This window comes from Sprattus sprattus (assembly GCF_963457725.1).
Source record: "Sprattus sprattus genome assembly, chromosome: 15".
NCBI lineage: Eukaryota > Metazoa > Chordata > Actinopteri > Clupeiformes > Clupeidae > Sprattus > Sprattus sprattus.
In genome coordinates, this window is record NC_137913.1 from 20,157,731 (window position 1) to 20,179,278 (window position 21,548).

The window sequence follows — 21,548 nt, forward strand, 5'->3', positions numbered from 1 at the left end:
CCAATCTGTTGTGAACAAGTGCCCAGTGGTTTGGAGGTTTGCACGTGTTGTTTTGAGAATTTCTGTTTCTAGAAATGAGCCAAAGAAATAGAGAACAAGTCCGAGCGGACAACAAGATGCGTCAACTCAACTCTGCCACCTTGTGGACACAGGATGGAATTACAATTGAAAGAATGCGTTTCAGACAGACCGACCGACAGACGGACGGACATACCCTCTTATAGAGATGCCGGACGCATCTAAAAACTGTGATCAGGACCCTGTCAATTGTCGAGATGCTGACAGCGTTTACGCTCTGGAAGATGCCAGCATTGCCCTCTAGGATTGTGGTCCGGATTTCTTTCAGTGTGATAACATTGTTCGCCATGACAATATTGCAGATTTCTTGTTCTTGCTGTTGGTTGAGAATTGCTTTTCTGCCACCCGCACCAGGTTGTCATCCAATCCTATACGTTGGAATTCACAAATAGACACTATTACCATTTGTATTTAGTTGTTTTACTTTGACTTAAGTTCCATTTGAATAGAATAATACTAGTTTACGCTACCATCAAAAATTCCATAGTTGACTGAGCACATACCTGGTTTCCCTGCAGAATGTTTGGATGATAGAGGACACTGTAGAGCCTGGCACATTAGGCAGAACTCGACGACCTGCCTCTGCCATTGTGAGGCCATGGTTGACCACATGCTCCACAAGTGTAGCCCAGTTTCATCTGGCACAGCTTGTTGTCTTCGTCCTCCTTGGCCACTTCCCCCTACTCAACCACCACGTACCCTTGCTCCTCTTCCTCAAGCAGGCAGTTGCCCTCGGTTGTTTCCCTGGCCAGGTGCTTCCATGTTCACAATTTGTACAGAACTTGGTCAAGCTCTAGATATTTGATGGAAGCGTTTATACTCCTGGATAGCACCTGACTACAGCTAACTAAACTGTGTGATTGGATGTGTGAAACTCCCCCTTGATTGGTAAAGTTCTCGTTGCAGCTGAAAATTAGGCCGATGATCCAAGAGATCCATATATGCCATATTTTTCATGGTATTATGTGCCTGAAAGATTTTGACAGTGGAGAACTATTGTGCAGGTGATGATGTAAGCAAGGAAATGATGCCAACATGTGAAGCAACAGTCAGTTTAGAACAGCAATATATATTTAATTGGGAATTGGGCTAACTGAAGGCAATTGTACCTAACCATTTGTAAAGAGGTGCTTAATCATTTGAAATTTGTGCAAGCTGTAGGCAATTGTAATTGTCATTTGCAAGGACATGCTAATACAATTCCAATTTGATTAAAGGAATGAGAAATTCCAATCTGTTGGTAACAAGTGCCAAGTGGCTTGGAGGTTTGCACATGTTTTTAGAGTGAGAATGTCATTTCTGTTTCGTGAAATGAGCCAAAGCAATGGAGAAAAACTGTAAGCAGTGATTATGTCATACCACTTTTTAAAATCCAGGGTCGAATATAGTGTGATACGGACACACACACACACACACACACACACACACACACACACACACACACTCCTACACACACAAGTGAAAATACAAAAATACAATCTATATTAGCAGTCCACAGTTTTATTTCAAGAATAAAATCCTGTCTCCTCCATATTTTAAGACCCCAAAAAAAAGAAACTAAAAAAATACTAAGATTTCCTTTACATTTTTAAAATAATTTTGTTCTTTTTTTAAACCGTCACACAAAAAAATAGAAACAAGTACAATTTCGTAATTTAAAAAAAATGTAACTGTACACAGCAGAGTACAACTTTTATTCCACACAGAACACCCCAGAAACTATACACACAAAATGTCTGCAAATTGCCTAAAAGTACACATAACTATGTCAACACATTAATTAACCAACCAACCATTCTCTTCTCTGCTCAAAATAAAAGAAAGATAGAAAATGTAATTCTGGGTTAGGGGTTGCCCTCCAAACACTTGGATGTACATGCCTGGTTGAGTAATATTTCAAATTGAAAGCTCTTCAATTTCTTTAGTTGGTGTTAAGGTCTGAATGTGGTAGAACCAAACTGATCTAGCATCTACCACAAATCGTAAAAACATGATGTATGGCTTTCTCTTGAGTCAACACCATCGACGCATTATTTTTCATCCACCAACATCTAACCGGGCCTTACATTATTATCTGGTCTGTAAGCCAGTGAACTTTTTCCCCATAATGGATTGATTAAATATAAACACACTATACAGTACACTACAGTGAAATGTGCAAGGATTATCATGATAGTGGGAGTTCAACCTTGTGCATATTGATTCCTGGGGTTAGCGCCATCATGCTAAATGCTTCCCTCTTCCCCTTTCACAAGACCACCAATAAATACCAGCTTGGATTCTTTGGAGGTTGACACTAGGACACTAACCTAGCATGAGGAGGAGATTGGGGTGGGGTGAGGAGGAATATCCATTTGTTTGAGAGAGACACAAGCAGACTGCAACAGCACATCTCTAGTCCCCAGACCCCGTCATGTCAGTAAAGCCCTGTCCTGTCTATTCAGGTTCAATCCGTGCCTATACGTCCCAAGCCAACAGGTCATATAATCGCCTGCTTTTGGGACTTTAGGTAATAAATAGAAAAGGGATTCACTCTTAAGTCCATTTTCTGTGGACATGCTCTGATGTCCAGAGAAAAGTGTGTGCTATTCAAAGTTGACCGTTGCCATCTTCCTCAAATTAAGCAGTTTAAAGAGGGGTACCCAGCCCCATTTCAAATACAACTCTATAGAATACAACCTATATTTCTACAATGAAACCAACGTCAGTTGTTTGTTTTGTATTATTTGGACCAATAAATTATGCCCAGAAAAAACCTATTTTAGTTAACTAGCCCCTTGCTCCTTGTCGAAGCACTCGGCCACAAGAAACACAGCCTCAGCTCTGATGCTGACTTCTGTGTCTGCATTAAGGGTGTGGTTAAACCCACACAGGCTTTGGATATGTACCCCACACACGCAGATCAACATCCGCAATGTCAACTCTTTATAATGCGATGCCATGCTCCCAACAGCACTCCCTTGTGGCTTGCTGGTGCCCCTGGTCCACCAACATTGCACTTTGTCTGCGACCACAATCCCATCATATTTTCTGTTTTTATTCCCTCTTCAACAACAAGAAAGACAAAACTTCTTTTGTAGTTTAAACAACAGGTAAACAACAGGTTTGTGTTGATGCGCTGTGTTGTTGGTCTCTGAAACCACTGCGCTGGCCGACTTGACCGTCTTGATAAAATGGTGGTTGAGAAGGGTGCAGAGGCACTGTGAACATTGAACGAAATAGGAACTGCTCAATCTCACACTGGAGAGCCGACAGACGCAACCTTGTAACCATAAGCCAAACAAGGAATCATCCAAAGCACTTTAAACAAATAACTCCAAAGACTTAAATTAAAAAGGAAAACCACACTTCCATTTTACAGTAGCACTCAAAGATTCATCATTCAACACAATTAGAGACACCATGCCACTTGAGACAGAACTTTGCAGAAATGTCTATTTGTGTCTGTGCATTCTTGATGCTGAGGGTGTGCTTGAATAAGTGGTCTTTCTCCGTGCGGGTGGTGCAAAGTGACTATGTAATTAAACTAAAAAAGAAAAGCAAAGCCAAACCGGAAAAAATAACATGCAGCCAGATATTGCAACATGCACAATCTAAGTCAGCTGTGAGCACCGCAAGATGCCGCTGCAACATCTGCCAAGCAGTCTACCCCGCTAGCAGCGCCTGTGCGCGGCAGCCTCGCAGCCGCTGTTGCTGGAGAAGGGTGAGGAGGGTGGTGTCAGTGCTGCGGTAGGCGTGCTGCTGTGCTCACGTATGCCACCAGTGTCTCATTGCACCTCCCCAACCTCTTCTCTACACCTCTGCAAGGATCTCAGCACTAAGCTTTCACAAGAAGCGAGCAAAAAAGATAAAGACACAAACGGATGTTAGTGTGGTTTATGGAATGCCTGTTTCAAGATGGCTTGCTCACCATGTGTGGGGCCCAACTTGCAAACAGTTATGTTTTTGTCCCGCACTGTTGTTTCCCTGCACCGATCAAAAACGCTATTCTTAAGAACTCCCTTTCTTGGGAACATTATCTTGTCTGCATGACACGCAATCCTAAAAAGTTAATGTTACGACATATAAAACTAAACCAGAAAACCCACGATCAAAACAGTGAGACGAAGATCTGAAATGATCCAGTACTCCACTCAGGCTGGCTTCCAGGAAGATTAAAACAAATAAAATCTAATAAAACAAATCTAATAAAGGTCTTTTTTTAGCCTTTACGACAAAGAGAACAAAGGATGGTTTATCCTTATTGTATCTGACCAAAAGCAATACTTATATTGCAAAGTCAGAGGAAGGACAAAAGTTTGAAATAGCAAATGTTGGATAAGTGAGACAACACAGAAACACAAACAAAAACAAGATATTCCACAGACCAAATCTAGTTAACCCATAGAGATATGCCACGACGCTACCTTGACTCTGGCCACCTCCAATGTATGCTGTGCGCTGGGCACTTCACTTCAAGGAGGCACAAACGCATGATGTCGAATTATTCACCAGTTCAATTCCAAAATCAAGACATGTCTACACCATAGGGGTCATTTAATCTCCACTGGCCCTGAGCCCACAATCTGTGTTTCTGGTTCTGCACTGACCAAGCGCATTAGCCATGGCCATTAGCTTGGTTGCTAACACATGCTAAGGCCCAGGGGTGCCATTTAAGAAGCCTCTAACGAGTCTAGTTCCCCCTCACATAAACAACGAAAAGTAGCCAGAGTGTTCTTCAAAAGTTAGCAGCTCATGGTAACGGGAATAAAATTTCGTCTCGGAATGGACATTCTCACACAAAGAAATGGGGAGGGATTCGTACACATGTGCACTTGAGCAAAGAAGAGAACACGGCAGCTCAGAATTACATGATTATGTAAAAACTGATTGATGTTAAAAAGCTAGCTGATGTTAAAGAACTACTTAGAACAGTTGACTGATATATTTACATTCTGCTGTATAAAAGTAACAAAAAAAAAAGGACAAAAACAAATAAACACTCAATTCAGCAAGCCAGCCAGAAACTGAAAAGAAATCACTGATGACCACATACAAAAACACTCAAGTTGTCCCTGAAGTTTTTAGTGGGGTTTCTGGACAAACGCTTGCGTCTTCTCTCAAGAAGAATTTTCCAAAATAACAGATAAAAAGGTGAAGGAGGGGGTTGGGGGAATGGGGGGACCTGGCCAGCATGACGCCAGCACAACACCATGAAATTCCAAGGAGCGCCACAACATTGCTTGCCTCTAGCCAACCCAAGCCAACTTTCATCTGCAGCGTTAAGCCAATAGAAGCCTGTTGCACTACTGCAGCGTCTAGAAACCCCCCTGCTAAAACAAAGAGTTTAGCCAGATTTGCCTTTGAGAACCACAATTGTTGTGTGTACATTTGTATGTGTATACCCAAATGCAGGCGTGTGTCTGCGTGTTTGTGTGTGTGTGTGTGTGTGTGTGTGCAAGTTTGTTTCTTGAAGCCAATGATCTGTGGCAGCTCAAAGGGGGTATCTGCAGCAGCAAGATGGCTCCAGAAGGAACGTGAGGGGTTGGAAAGTTGCTTGGTCTCTTTCTTCCTGCTCTCTCTCTCTCTTCGTCTCTCTCTCTGGCATCCTCTGGGCATAATGTGGCATGGTGCCCTCACAAGGGCATATGCCTGTAGGTGTGGAACAGCAGCGGGTTCAGGTCCTCGGTGTGCACGGCCCGGTGCAGGGAGGGCTCCGAGGCACTCCTCTCGATTTTTGGCAACAGGTCCTGGACCTGCTCAATAGCCACCAGGATCTGCAGACAAGTCAGAGATACACATTTTTATTTTGTGCAAAGGCTGGTTTAGGGAAATTTAGGTCACCCATCCTTGAAGGTTAAACCACTTGTTGAACAACAAGGTACAAATGTCTGAAACCGAAAGTGGTGACGAGAGAAAATGCAAACTGTTTTGGGTAAATATATGCAGAGTAACATCTAAATCAATTCACTGACTGAGTAGCACTTTCCATTATAAGTGTGGTTGACCATACTACTACACCCACTACATGAAAGCTGTATTTGAGAGGATGACTGGGCCTTCACTAAAACTCTGAGCAAAGCATCCCTGTTCATCCCAGATCCTTACTGCACTGACTGTGCTGGTAATGACAGATGGGCAGGTGACTCACCTGTGGGAATAGGGGCCGCTCGTCTCGCTTGAACTTGAGACAGTCGATGATGAGCCTCTTCATGGACTTGGGGCAGCTACTTGACAGTTTACTGAGGTCTGGGGATAGGTATCCTCTGCCCACCATGAAGATGATCTGGGTGGGGGAAGAAAAGAAAACGGACTTAATCAAAAAGGCAGAGCAGGTGCTTATGGTGTTGTGTGTTCCTTACATTTAAATAAGCCAGTTGACCTGTCCTCCCCAACTCTTACATAGGTTGCAGAAACAGAGGCAGGTCCCATATCTCACGCTTTTGACAGATCCAGCAGTACTATAACAGAGGCTTTAAAAATCTCTTCATATCCAAGTCAATCCACGGACATATTCTAAGACTGTCTTCAATCCCTAGGGGAACTATGCCCTAAGAGCTCATACTTTTGAAAGAGGAGAACATTTCAAATGTGGGTTTTTTTTGCAGCAGATATGGTATTGGACAGTACAAAAGAACACACAGTGTGATGCCGACAAAAAGAAAACATAAACACAAGAACTCGCAGGGCAAACTTCCCAGACAGGGATTAAGTCCAGTCTGAGACAAAGTAGCATTCTGAACGAGCAGTCTCCCAAAATAGCCAAAATGTTAGGTTGGGATTACTTTGGACTTAACAAACACTACCATGATCCAGCAATGCTGGATCAGTGAAACAGTGCAGCAATGAGACAAGTGCAAAGTGACAACATTCTCCTTGGACGAAAATAAACATAATTTTTGCTACAACAAAAGCAGTTAAAAGCACAGACACAACATCTATAGCTCCAAAAATCTCTAGTCAAGCTTTATGCATTACACTTCTATTCAGCCCTACAGGTTCTACCTCTAGCCTAAGCAGTGACCCACCTGATCCCGGTTGTTGATGTTGGAGTAAGGCAGCGTGCTGGACATCAGCTCATAAAGAACCACCCCATATCCGTACACGTCTGACTGGAAGGTGTAGGGGTTGGTGTCCTGCATCCTGATCACCTCAGGAGCCTGTGGGTGCAAAGCCAAACACACACCTGGGTTTGTCACAGAAAAACAAGATCACATGACGCTCAAATCTGAAGCTAAAGGAACACAGACTGACTAAGTCCGTTTTTAATCACATGAAGAGGTCAGTATGACTATCCACATAAGGGGCCACGTCTTGGGGCACCACGTCGCTCGCTGCTCTGCATGACTCACCATCCACAGAATAGAGCCACTGGGCTGCTCCACCTGCTGTGATCCGCTCCAGCGGGACTTCACTGTGGCCAGGCCGAAGTCACCGATCTTCACCGTCCAGCCCTCGTGCAAGAAGATGTCTGGCACAGGAGTTCAGGAGCAGCACAGCAGAAGGAGGGGGGAGGGGTGCAGGGGAACAATAGACCCCGGCAGCAGAACATGTCTGAAGTGGGTCCAATAGCAGAAAAGGAGTGCTTTCACTAATTCTTGCGAGTGGTTTCCCTATTGAGTAATTCTGTAATTACTCTGCCGTTGCCCTTGGTGGCCTAGAGCATTGCCCTACTTACCTGAAAGTGAAGTCACAGGTCAATCCAAATGAGCTTAACAACTTACTGCTTAGAGTATTACCTCAGACAAAAGTAACATTATGCAAGAATCTGTAAACCAAAAAAGGATACTGTTTGATTTCAGGTCCCGATGAATTATATTCTTGGCATGTAGATAACTGGAAGAAAGAAAGAAAAGTGAGTCATGTTAGAACATTAAGATTAACGCAAATACATGGCACAAGCAAAGGCACCTATCGTAACGGTGTTAATTATAGGACGGCGTGTGTTATCGGCAAACGTTTGTGTTGTGATGTTAATCCATTATTAAACTGAAGTTATAGAGTGATAATCCATTATTAAACTTAGCATTTTGATTGTTTAACAGAATGGCCGATTTGACACTGTCCGATAACTGACATAGCCAGGCTAAATGTCTTGGCTTTAACAAGTGCACCCGCACATAAGATGACTACATAAAACTGGTGATGACTTAAAAACTACAAACTTTGAGAAATGCACTTCTTTGACCCAGATTGTATCTATCCCCGCCACAACAAAACCCTCACGACTCCTCCACTCTACATGAGTCAGCGTGAGGGATCAAGTAAACAGGTTGCGCTCTCTTACTCCATGCCCTGAGCTGTCTGGCGCGCTACATCGATGCGTCGCATTGTGTCGAACTTGGTCTCGATGACGTGCAGGTGGCGGTAGAGGCTGCTGCCCTCGCACCACTGCGTGATGATGGCGAAGTGGGGCTTAGTCATGAAGCCCATGAACAGCAGGATGTTGACATGACGCGTCTTTCTGTAAAGGTCAGCCGAGAGAGAGAGAGAGAAAGAGTGGGAGAAAAAAAAAGACAAACAGAGAGATATAAAAGAAGGGCAGGATAAAAGATAGTATTACTCACTCAAAAAGGGCCATATTTGTAAAGGTCATGCTTCCTTCAGTTTGGACACAATATGTTTAAGTGAACGAGTGCCACCATCCACCCATTAAAATGAGTTGAGTCAAAAATCACAGTTTGGCCTACTTATCTGCTGTCCCCAATGATGCGTACCACAACAAACGCCATTCACTTTAACCACTGCATAAACATATCTACCAAAAGATGTATTTGAAATCCCCATGGCTCAATTACTTCCTCTTCCATATCTGATACCTCGTGTAAGCTTCATCATAAATGGGAATGTCCACTCTACAGGTTCTTTTTCTCTGATGCACTTCTAATAAGGGAGCGGCTGGCTGGTTCTCACCGTAGAACCTGCATCTCGTTCTTGAAAGCCTGCAGCTGCTCAGGGGTGGGTTCCGTCACCTTGAGGATCTTGATGGCCACGTCGCCGTGCCACTTGCCTTTGAAGACCGTCCCGAAGGAGCCGGCTCCGATCCTCTTCTGGATGTTCACCTCGCGGGACTGCACCTCCCAGTAGTAGCTGGAGTCTCTGTAACCTCCACGGTGCTGCAGCCGTTCAAGCAAAATCAGATTAGCATCAGTAAAAGCAAAGCACATTTGTGGGATGAAAAACACTGATCGATGGTAAAAGAGGGGAAACACTGACCACTTTCTTTTTGTCGTCGGATGAGGAAGGTTTGCGCTCCTTGTGCTCTGAGGGGGATTTAGGGGGTCGTCGGCCGGGAGAGCCCAGAGAAGGGGGGCTGGTAGAAAGCTTAGGGGAAGGCTCTGGTCCTGATGTGCACAGAAGCATGACTCAGACAAATATAGACCAGGGAATTGCTAACCTCATACTTACCTGCTCAAAATGAAAAACTGCAAGACAATTTATGACTTTTTGAGAATTCAAAGGGTTTGTAAAGGTTTTTCAAAGGTTTAGCGTTAAGTTTAAGTAGAATTACTGATCTCAATTCAATGTTCAATCAAATCATATTTAGTAAATGATCAGAGCTCTAGTTAGATATCCACCTTTAAGGATTGTATTGTGTTCAACAGCAAGACCATAGATTTACACATGTGTGGTTAGACAATTTTATGGTAAAACACATTTGACAACTTTGGTGCCAAATGTGTTTGACAAATATGAAGACTGATGACTAACTAAAATGAGTGTGATGGACAACAAACATCAAAACAAAAACTCACCCATTGTGCTGTTTTTTATTGCATCCTATGAGAACGACAAACATTGAAAATAAAAAATGAAAAACACTGGCAACCACTCAGACTCATGACTGTGTAACCATGACAACCAAAAGGGACATGAATGGGGGGGGGGGGGGGTTGGGGGACAGTGACAGGCCCCCTGACGGGCATGTAATGTGGGACTGTCGGGATTGCAGTGAGTCAGTGACCTCACCTCTATGATGCTGGTGCCGTTGGGCCCCACCGTGCTGACCATGTGGACGTTGGGCGTGGAGGTGGAGCGATGCCGCTGCAGGGACTGGCCATCGGCCCCAGGTACGGGGAAGTAGAAGGCGGAGGTGGGGGACAGGAGGCTCAGCCTGTGTGAAGAAGAAAATCTGTTTAAGGGTCGGTCACAATGGAGAAAACAGACTGTGCAGGGGGGAGAGGGGAAAAACTTACCCCGTGGGCTCTGGTGTTAAGGCTATATCACTCTGTGATATGGAGCTGTCTGGCAACAGTATTGATATCTGGGGGCAGTCGTCTGTGTAATTGCTGTCCGTGTAATTGGGGCGAATTAACCTGTTAACATGAACCACACGCAGACATGTTTCATGAACTTCATACTATCTAGAACTCAAATTCGATTAACACTGTATGGAGAAGGTTTCAGACTGTCTGTTCATCTCCTTAGTTTGTACCTCTGGGCTGACTTACCGTTTTGTCATCGTGTCCATATCAACACACACTGTTGGAACTTTGCTGCTGCAGTGTTGGTGAAACTTGTAGCCGCACGTCTGACATCTGAATCCGTTAAACAGAAACTTGTGACAAAAGTCACAATACGCTAACTTGAAGAATGTCTTCCGGACCTGCAAAGAAAACACGGCAGCTATAGTAAGTCAGAAGAGGTTACTCAGCAGAGACTGACAATATGGCCGAAAAGGCGACCAAATCAACTTACATAGTTGTGCATGGTGAGAGGGACATCGTCAAGCACTTCCACCAGCAGTTCTTCCCCTACCAGTGGGGTGATGTCTGTGCTCCAGTCAGTCAGCCTCTTGCGACTGGAACACATCAGAAGATCAATCAGAACACTGAATTTAAACTAGCTTTAGAGTCACAATGCCAGTGTCATACACCCTTAGAGCAGTGTCATATATCCTACTTTCGGATGGACAGTGATTTCAAGTCTACATGCAGAACTCCAAAGAAAGAAAGAACTAAAAGTAAGAAAAAACACACAGCTCTCTAACTTGTGGTCTGCACCGTTTCACATGCTAGCAGAGTGCAATGAGTGCACTTACCCTTCCAAGAGCCGAAACACAGCACAGCAGTCCTGGCTCAGGCCGCGCACTTTCAGGGCCTTATCTAAGCTGTCATGAACGGTCTGTCCCGCCCGGACGTTCACCTGGTCACACATCACAGAGCAGTGCTCATTACAATCAAAACAGTGGGGCTCTGTGAAGTTGCCACTACAATAAAATACTTATACAAACACAGCGCACATCAAAAGCAGACGGATTCTAAAGCCCGTTCCACAAAAATCACTGGAAAATGTCTCCTGTGAGTTTAGCTCCTAAATTCAAAAGAGTGCTTGCTAGGAGAGACATTTTTATTTTATTGCAACCATGTGTAATACAATTATTATAATTTTATAAAATAAAAGACCAGTGTGAACTCGCACCAGATGCAAGAATTACTCACCACTGTCCGTTGCTTGTTGGGGAGGTAGACACGGATGGTGCCCCCACCACGAGGCACATCCTCAGGGCTGGTCTCCCCCGATGAAGAGCAGGAGGACGAGGACGACATGTTGAAACGAAACGACAGACGCAGACGGGGGAGGGGGGGGGAGCAGCAGTGAGAGACTTCAGCTGCAAGAAAACTTCATCCACTGGGGCGCAGGAGGAGAGAGCCCTCACCTAGAACCTGACACATACGGTCTCATTTTAGCCACTCAACAGACACTCACAGCACTGAAAAAGTAAGGCTGAAGCTCGTTGAGCTACCAGGTTCCATCTATTGTCTTCCTGCCAGTTAAATCACTGACTGATATTTCATTTCTGTGGGATTATATAAATGTGTTCTATCCACTCACAGTCTTTGCAGGGACCTATTTCTTTGAGAATTACACAATGTGATGTGAGGCAGTAGCCTCGTCTATTTGCTAAATAACTGGGCCATTCTGAGGGATCAAAGAGTGAAGTGAAGTGATACAGAGGGATGGAGAGTGAGAAAGGACATGGGGGAAAAGGAGATGGATAGATAGCCTGTAGGACATGACATGGAAGAAAGCTTTAAAAAAGATGGAAGGTAGGATGAAATTCAGAATGTTATCCTACACTCCAACCGCTTGGTATTTAAAAGGTTGAATGATAATCAGTGGTATGTTACAGTTTCTTAAAACCAGCTCTCAAGAACAAATTAAATTCAAACCACTCAGACCTTGCCTTGTTAGCATTCTGGCTTATGTTTAGATTTGGCTTTTAAATGACACATTGAAAACACAAGACAGCATTAAAATACATAATTTTGACATATTAGTACATGTTGTCTATTTCTTTATCATCAATAGGGGTAAAACTGCTACAGAGGCCCCGATACAACACGATATTTAGACCATGATGATTCTTCACATTTTACGATACAGCAGATATTGCAGTTAGACTCCACATTGCAATTAATTTCTCTCAAACATTTTCCCTTGGGAAATCTTAATTGGGCATGGTACACAAGCTAAGGCTTGATCACCCTTTAGCTGGCCACCTTTGATGAGGGTGTTTAGTGAGTAAAGGCCGACACACCCACTGATTCGAAGGCACACTACTGAGGATGTGTTCCAAACTGACATCTTAACCCAATCTAAGAAATACACCTCCCATGCCACTCTGTCAACATCACGGCAAATCTAATGTGAGTGCATACCATCTATTGGCACAATGGACCGTTTTAACATCTCGTCAAGTGTTTTATGATTCTGATTCATTCATTATTATTTGTATACTGGCATTCTCTAGTCATCTTGGTGCGGTCAATTTGTTCTCGAGGCTGACTCCCTTTTTAACTTTTGCTGAGATGCAAGATAAGAACTTTGTCTGGTGAACTTCAAAAGCAATGTTATCAGATCATCACAGTAAATAAACAAATATTGTGATACTTGGCGCCGCTATATCGAAATAACATTATGCCAAGAAATAGGCTACTGTGATGCTACACTGTATCGATTATAGTTGATTTAATCATCAACCGCTTACACTTAAGATCTAGAATTTGAGTTCAGCGATAACAGTTCAGTATGCCCGTACAATTCCATTACAGTACCATTGCATCAAAAATGTTATATTCTTGTATTACAATCGCATAAGACACAACTGGTGAATTGTTTATTACATGTATTCACTGTTTTGTTGCACCCTAACATCTTGGTATGCGCATCTGCATCACCTTCACTTAACGTTACTCTACCGTAATTCGTAAACATACAAACAAAATACCTTACCAGTTTAATTAGATAAATACAAGGCATCCCCCAGAAAGCCAACTGGTTCAAGTGCAAGATATCTGAAATAGTTTGAGCATGATCCGAAAACATTTGGAATAGACCTGTCTACTAACGAACGACAATTCGCCAAAGGTAGTATTCTACAAGTCCACTAAAGTTACATATCAAGGCAATTAATGGTGTAAATACACTTCACTTGTCTGTTATGAGAACATTGACAAACCTTTGTGTGACCTACCAGACCACTTCCTCTTTACCTGAACGACCTAATGTCGACCCGTGAAGCCATGATTGCTAAGGTGTACACATTATCTTAGCTGTCATCGAGCTAGCTGGCAACGTCACTTGAAACAAACTTCAGAATCTCAAAAGAAATTCTGTTCTAAAACGTTTTCAAAGTTTCGTTGCAAGTTGAACCAGCTCAGAAGTGATATGGGTGCACGCCCCATTTAAGCAACAGTTGACATGTCTGAAAGCTATCGTTAATGTTATGCATCCAAGTTAGCCTGCAAGCTAGTGTAACTATGTCTTACAAGCCAGGGAGCGAGTTGGCTACGTTACAGTCATTATAAAACTATGAGCAGTAGCTACAACGCCGACACAGTAGGATGACAATGCGATTAATGCTCTTGGTTGCATCCCAGATGTCAATGCCCAGTTTACCAGTATGAACACTATGGATACGCTTGAGTTGGCGAGATGGCAAGGTAGTTACCTAGCTCGCTAGCTAGCCAGCCGTGAAGCTAAAGGGGATTTGAGTGCTCATTAATATTTAGAGTAGTGGCCAAATACATTTCTATTTCTTCGCTTACTCGACTATGTGATGTATAATTTCGATAGAATTCAAGACGCACTGAACGTTTCTGAAGTTATTTATAATTTCCTAATTCCGATCAGGTGTTTTTTATGCGTTGGAAGTAGGGAATGCTATTTTCATGAGGCGGAAAGGGATTAGATGGTCAGCTAGCCAACTGTTTGGAAGCTAACCCCAGTAGCAATGCTAATGTTAGCTAGCTATTTAGTCAACAGTTTTCACATCGATAATTAAAGCAAACTTCAGTAAATATGGTAGTAAACAGAAAAGCCTCTCTCTAACAGGGACTGTAAGACCAAACGAACCTTGTTCATAGCATCATATGATACTTTACAGTGTGGTTTGTAAGATAAATACTTACCTGAGGCAGCCATCTTGAATTCTAACAAGTCGGATCAGTAAAGAATTTCAGGGAAAACGGAACACCTCCTGAACGCATCCTCATTGGTCCATTCCTGCGTGCACAGACCTAGTGCATCACAAACAAGTTATGAAGGGCGGGTACAATCATCAGTGCATGGATACAGTATTTTGTCATTGGCCTAATGTCAGATAAATGCATCACTTTTAGACACGCAATAGTAATCCCTAATATGCCACGCATGTCCTCTGGGAACCCTAGTCTAGGGACATCACTTATAGTTTCACACAAACGTTATATTTTGGCTGCACCTGTTGTCTTTAGAGTGCAGGTCTGATACTGATCATTTTTGGCAAGCTTCTTGGGCTACATTCATGTATGCCAGGAGGTGATTTATCCAATTACACAGCATATAAACATTCCAGTACACTTTCTACTTACTTCACTTACTACAGCCCAAGGCTTTACACCTACTTCTCATAATCCCCACTAATTACACAAAATCCATGATTCCACATTTGCTTGGAAAAGAAAGCTCATTTTCTGTGAGGACATGACTTCAGACAGAACACAACACACATAATGACTGAAAAGTGGAGATTTATTGTTTTGTAAAGTAGCTCATCCCATGTACAAAAAGAACACAAGATTACATGTACAAAAAAATATATGATATTTTCCCAAAGGGTAATGAGTCCAGTTGTTGACATAATGTTACTTTCTAGTGACCCTAAGATGTACTGGACCCATCAGATGTGACTGCTTACAGGGAGATTTGACAAGGAATTTTACATTTTTAGTGACTAACCAATATAACCGGTCCCAATTTATACATTAGTATAGCGCAACAAAATTCTTGGCAGTTAAGATAGTAGTCCTTTGATGGTTCAGGAAGAACCTGTGTGCAAAGTTCCCGTCACACCTTTGAGCCGAATGAGTCCTTGAACAGAACAGTCCTCCAAATATTAATCGTGACTTTTGGGTACATCTTATTAAAACATATTACCAGTCCATATAAAACTAGTCTTCATCACTCCACGCTTAAAAACTTCCTCTTCTTGGCCGTGCGTATATATGAGTGGTGACGCCATTCCACATCGGCTGTACTCTCATTGTCCAGGGTGCCAAGCTTGATCATGTATACTGACAAAAGAATGTTCATTGTTACTATAAAGCTTATGTCTGACAGATAGTGTATAAATATTAATAATAAATTGATAGTAGCAGTCAAATCTATGGGAAGGAAATGAGAGCTATGACTAGGAATGAACTTACACTTCATTTCAAATCTGGGTCCCACTTCTGACAATTCAACATTCTTGTGGTCGGTTTTTTTATATGTATGATGCCTGAAAATAACAATTAAAGCTCATAAAAATCTAACATTTGGGGTAGTCCATATCAAATATACCATACACAGTCATTGTAGTATCACTGCCTCACCTGAATGAGATATAGTCATCATAATTGGCAAGGGTAATGACACGTCTGCTGTCATCTTTTGGTACTGGAAACAGGTACTTGAGGATATTGGATACCTGAGAGTGACAATTCGCAGTAGTCATAAAACACCAGTAATTACTCATGCATAAAAGGACACTGCTCATGCCTCCTTCCTTTTCAATATTTTCACTGGATATATTCTCAGCTTTGCCTCTTCCAACACTTCAAGTTCATTTGAGAAAATGCATTTAATATATTTAGAACCACAAACACAGTCTGATCATGTTTGGTGTACTGTAAATTTACTGCACCATTAAAGAACATTTGAATAAAACTGGGAAGAACATACAGCGTACACATCCAACATGTCTCACCCTTTTGCCAAGTCGTGAGGTAAAGTTGTGAAAGATGAGATGTGGGTAGGCCTCTGACATTGTACCAATGTCTGGTACGTCATGCCTCATCACCACATTGTACAAAGTGAAGTATGCTGTGGGTCCAAATGGCAGGTGGCATACTACTAATCCGTCTAGAAAATGCAGAATTTAGATTTGTTTACATCAATGTCTCTGGCTGAAAAGGTATGGTTTTAAAATGGCAGGAATCAACTACAACACACCTGGTTGTCCTCTGGTCTCGTGAACTATGACAAGATCTGTTACAGTGTTGGCCTTGCAAGCATGGACCAGTGACTTCACTTCATGGTTTCCTCTGTTCATGCGTTGTGCACCAGGAAACAGCAGCTTCACTTCCTTTGGTAAAGACCACATTATGGTACAATCAGCTACTGTTATTTTAATTCGCTAAAGCAGATTGAGAGTGGGCTTAGATAATGAGACTCACTTTGGCAAACTGCTTCAGCCTGGAACTGGGGTCTCTAGATGTTGTGACCATGACCTTAGGGTCCTCCACACCAGCCCACTTATACTCATCATCCATGTGAGAACTGACACCTGTAAACATCATGGAACCCACAGAATAAGAGGAAGCCCTAAAAGAAGGATTGTAAACATTACAACTTCACCATTTCCTTTACCTTCGCCGCCCTCATCATCATACTCCAACAATTTTTGCAATTGCAAGGCGTCTTTTTGCACTTCACTTGGGATTAGTCGATTTTCTGTCAAGAGAAAGGAGAAAAACAGATCAGAAAAATCAGTGAGTAGAAAAACTTGCATGAATCTTTCACTTTGTAGAAAACATTGTTGATCGCTTAACATCAACAGCAGCAATAACGAGGAGAATATGTCTATAACTATAATTATGTTCATCCACAATGGCAAAGAGCAGCTGACTTGAAACCATGAACTTGCTGAATTTGCATTGAACATACATTCAAAACATGAACATACAATCATAAAGCAGAATTGACAACATAGTCCAAGGTAGAATATAGAATATCAAATTGATGTGTTTACCATCAAGAGAGGTTTTGAGCTTTTGTTTTTTCTCCTCAATGGTACGCAGTCTGTCCTCTTGCGCCTTCCTGTACAGGTATTCCCGTCGTAATCTTACCTCTCTCCGCAACTAGATTGGGACAACAGCAAAATTCATATGAGGTTACTATTCCAAAAATACACCAGCACACAATACCACCTAAAAAGTGTCAATGAGTCGTATTTCTTGTTGTCTTTGTGCTGATCCTTTTTTCTATAGGAGGACATTGATTGTTCATGTATTGCTGTGCACAACCATAAACAAAACAGGAACGTTTAGGGAGTGTCTTAATGAAAACTTTAAAATAGGTCTATGCCTTATATATACGGTCTTCTTATGGTCTGTGGTCATTGCAAAAATAGTTTGTGTTCACCTGAAATAACTTACACAATTAGTATTTGCTATAAGCTATATGTGACTCCCAATATGAGCTAGATTGTAGACATCACTAGTTATGTTGATTAACCCTCCCGCACAGACACACGAAGTTTAGCTATATTAGAGTAACGTGTGGCAACTTTACAGTGAAGCACTATTGCATCAGCGGTAGTGGCCTACAGCAGAAAAACAACACATCAACGTGACCACGCAAACATAAGTATGAGTTTTCCCACCTTAATAATTGTCCAAGCATTACCTTAACAAGACTGCTACTGTTAGACTGTTAGCTAACGTGGCTAACTATCAGGCTAACCTACACAGAAAAGGTTCCTAGCTATATTAGCTTAACAATTAAAAGTCAACACGTTTGCCAGTTTTCCTATTGTTTTTGTAATCATACGTCCTATGGCATGATACATTAATGAAGAGAAACAGCTATAAAGAAACTTACCATTTTGACGTTGACTATGTACTCTTGCTCCACATGTGCAGTATACGCATCAATTGAATAACAGTTATTGTCATTGGACAACACCAATAGCCAATGGGATTGCTCAAACAAAACTGGCGTTTGAAACATGTTGAAATAAGAGTCTCTAAACAAATTAAAAGTCACACAACTCTTTAGTGGATTGATTGTTTTTAATTATTTATTTTGTTCGAGCATTGAACATTATTTAAAATTTGTAAATCTTATTTTCCAGGAACTTTCTCAAGTCAGGACCACTATCCTGTAACGGCACCCTATAATTCTTAGAAGATGTCCTATTTAGAGAAAGGGCATCTAAATGTATCAGACTGGCTCAGACTACCACTTAATATCATTATGTGTGTCTTGTGTTCTTACATAGAATGGTTAGTGGTACAAGAATGTGCCAAGCAAATCATGCATTTTTAAGTTCATATCTTCATATTTTAACAGCAATGTGTGTTTCACTTCTTCATGTGCTTCTTTATTTTATATGATCAGACATAGATTTCTATATGGACGTGGTGGGGGAAGAGATATGGTAAATGAAGGCTGACTTGACTTTTTTTGCTTCAAATGTACTGCTGGCCATTTCCTGTTATTTCAACTTCCTACAATTTGAAGAAGCTGTCATGAGAGGATTTTTTCCTCTTCTCAAAGTATATGTGAAGTTCGTCTGTGAAAGTGTCTGTGAAATGTTCTATTTTGTCCTCATAATTGTGTTCATTCTAACAGGTAAAGTCTCTCACATTTCATATAGTCATACATTAAGTGATATATAGGAATATATATCTATTTGTCATATAAATGAACTACTGTGCATGTACACCTAATATTGCTAATACATTGGAAGTGATAAAAACTTGTGTAAATATAAAGACAACTGTAATTGATTATTATGGCTATAGGTATCAATAGATTTTATATATTTTAGCAGATTTTGTAAGGTTTGTGTAACAGAAAATTCTAGATAAATCTTATAGCTAGAGAATGTACTTTTATCTCTGCTGAAATATAGTCTTACCTTGATGTTTTGCTCTTTGGTAATTTTTATCTACTTTGGGAATGGATAAAATACATGTATGAATACTGGGTGATTCCATATGTGCAATAAGTTGCTTGAACAATATGTGACATACAACCACAGGAACCTATGCATGAACACATTTGAAATATATTTAAATGTTTTTAGATGCATTTAGAGATGGCTTTACATACCGTATAAAACATTGAACAATAAGGTTTGAGGCTTGTTCAGATTTTAAACAGTGAAGATTTTCATGTTATCTCATCACAAGACCTGAATATTTTTTCTATATCCACATCCTACAGACATATGTAACTCAGAGAAGAGTGAGACTTTAGTCTGTCGCTATGATTCTGAATATGCAAGCTTGGAGAGAGTCTGGTGCAAAAAAGACTCTGAAGAATGCTGTACGGGCTTTGCCTTCGGTAAGAAGATAATGTCCCTTGACAATGGAAGTGTGGAGATAACCAACGACACAGCGGCTGCTTTCACAGTGACAGTGCAAAATCTGACCCAAGGAAGTGGGGTGTACTGGTGTGGCCTGATGTTTAAGAATCAAACCATCATTAAACTGGCAGAGAAATTCTTTTCAACCGGTGAGAACCTGGTGTGGTTTGTATTATATGCTATTTTTAGACACAGGAACTGCAATACAGGTTTTGTTTGGTTTCCTCGTACTAATTATGCGAAAGGACACCAAGGTGTCTGAATCTTCTTTTTATCATTAAGACATCTGGCATATAAGAGGAGTAGATTTGCTTTAATAATCTGCTTAACAATCAGTTCAAAACAACAGAAAAAAATAGAGTAAAAAAAAAAACTGTGCCCAGTTCTAGGTTGCCAGACCTGGTGGTCTCACTTTTCTCTGTTGCCTCTCTGACAGACTCTCCATTTTATGTGTGGAGCCTTCTACGCTGGATTCTCTTTGCCCTTCTCCTACTGTCATCCTTCGGTATTTTTTTGTTCACACACAGTATGTATTCTCCAAATGTATTATGTAATGTCTATGTATTCACTTGTCAAATCAGGTGAACAATTGAAAACACATTCTTATGTTTACTCTCATTGTTCCACTTTTAGAGACAGCCAAGAAGGAAAAGGTATGCTCGTTGACTGTTTTACAGTTTACAATTTACAGAGAATCAACGTGCCCACATTTTGTCTTTATCACCACCTAACCTCTCTCCTAGGTTGATGACTGCACATACGAGGATGTCTCCTTGCGTGCCACCAGAGGCACAGATGGTCAGGCTGACATCGTCATTGAGGCATAACAGCAGAAGTAGAGTGGTGGTTCAACACATCCCTTTTGTCGTAATGTAAAGGGTAGTAATTAGACTACATGTTAATTGTGTTTAGGAATATTAGAAAATGTAGAATTATAAACCACATCGGTGATTATCTCATTTTTTTTTTTTTTTACTTTCTACTATTAATATTACTGTTTTACTTTCATTTACTTGTGTTCCTGGTTTTCTCAATTGTTCGTCCTGGATCTGTTGTAAAAATGCTCATGTACCGGTATATGTTTAATTATTTATCGCAATATACGTACAACAAACACCTTTTTGACTCTTAAAAAATGTGCTGCCATTTATTTCACAAGTGCATACACATGTACATATTAATTGATGACAGGTCTTTGACATTGAATAAACATTAATTCAGGCTTAATTTCCAAGGATTTGCCCCGTCTGTTGTTAAATCAAATCTTACAGAAGAGGATAGTGCATTCATTTTCCCATTTGTGGAGTTCAGATAAAATGGTACAAATGCATACTGCCATTTAGACTGATGCATAGCATTTGTTAGCTTCAAAAGAAATAAAAACAAGAAAGTAGAGCTTGAGAAAATATTGCCATCTGTTGGTGTCATAAAAGAGCTGAGGTCTATTGCAGATGCTGAAATGTCCAGATGGCTGTATTTTAAAGCCATGTGAGCTCGCTGTTAACACACACGTCTCTCATTAGTGTATTTATTAATAGGGAGCACAGCCTACATGATTAATAAGCATGCAACAGTCACTATTTTTTGAGGACAACTTGGAACACCTATAACCTCTAAATTTCAGTCTCTTACAGAACAAAACCACACAGGTAAAAAGAAAAAACAGAGACACAAAGCAGAGGTTCATGATTACACAGCCATTAGGGCACAGGTGATATGGTTTCATGGCAAGAGAACTTAACATGGCATGCACAGCAGTTTGTCCCCTTCATCAAGATGGAGATCCTTGCCATCATTGATATAAAGAGCCTGAGTGGTACAGCCCATGCTTCTCATTTGCAGTCACACAGTCAAGTCAACATGAGCCTCCACT

General features: G+C 41.4%; 2 protein-coding genes across 2 annotated transcripts; both read right to left on the reverse strand.

Annotated features, from left to right (window-relative positions):
- Window positions 1–1,663: 1,663 nt before the first annotated feature.
- araf (A-Raf proto-oncogene, serine/threonine kinase) lies at window positions 1,664–11,710 on the reverse strand. Its single transcript, XM_080852394.1, has 15 exons — window positions 11,499–11,710; window positions 11,099–11,202; window positions 10,756–10,858; window positions 10,509–10,663; window positions 10,254–10,373; window positions 10,027–10,171; window positions 9,813–9,837; window positions 9,274–9,401; window positions 8,971–9,173; window positions 8,345–8,521; window positions 7,847–7,893; window positions 7,410–7,528; window positions 7,086–7,217; window positions 6,209–6,343; window positions 1,664–5,834 (listed from the first exon to the last, which is right to left on the reverse strand). The coding sequence occupies exons 1-15, from the start codon at window positions 11,604–11,606 to the stop codon at window positions 5,694–5,696; spliced, it is 1,842 nt and encodes a 613-aa protein (XP_080708520.1). The 5' UTR covers window positions 11,607–11,710; the 3' UTR covers window positions 1,664–5,693.
- Window positions 11,711–15,054: 3,344 nt separating this feature from the next.
- imp4 (IMP U3 small nucleolar ribonucleoprotein 4) lies at window positions 15,055–18,312 on the reverse strand (the record flags this gene model as incomplete). The annotated part of the gene is made up of 9 exons (XM_080852177.1): window positions 15,055–15,614; window positions 15,747–15,820; window positions 15,915–16,009; window positions 16,289–16,443; window positions 16,534–16,666; window positions 16,758–16,867; window positions 16,951–17,034; window positions 17,333–17,441; window positions 18,184–18,312. 9 exons carry the CDS (start codon window positions 18,310–18,312, stop codon window positions 15,502–15,504), a joined length of 1,002 nt encoding a protein of 333 aa, XP_080708303.1. The 3' UTR covers window positions 15,055–15,501.
- Window positions 18,313–21,548: the final 3,236 nt, after the last annotated feature.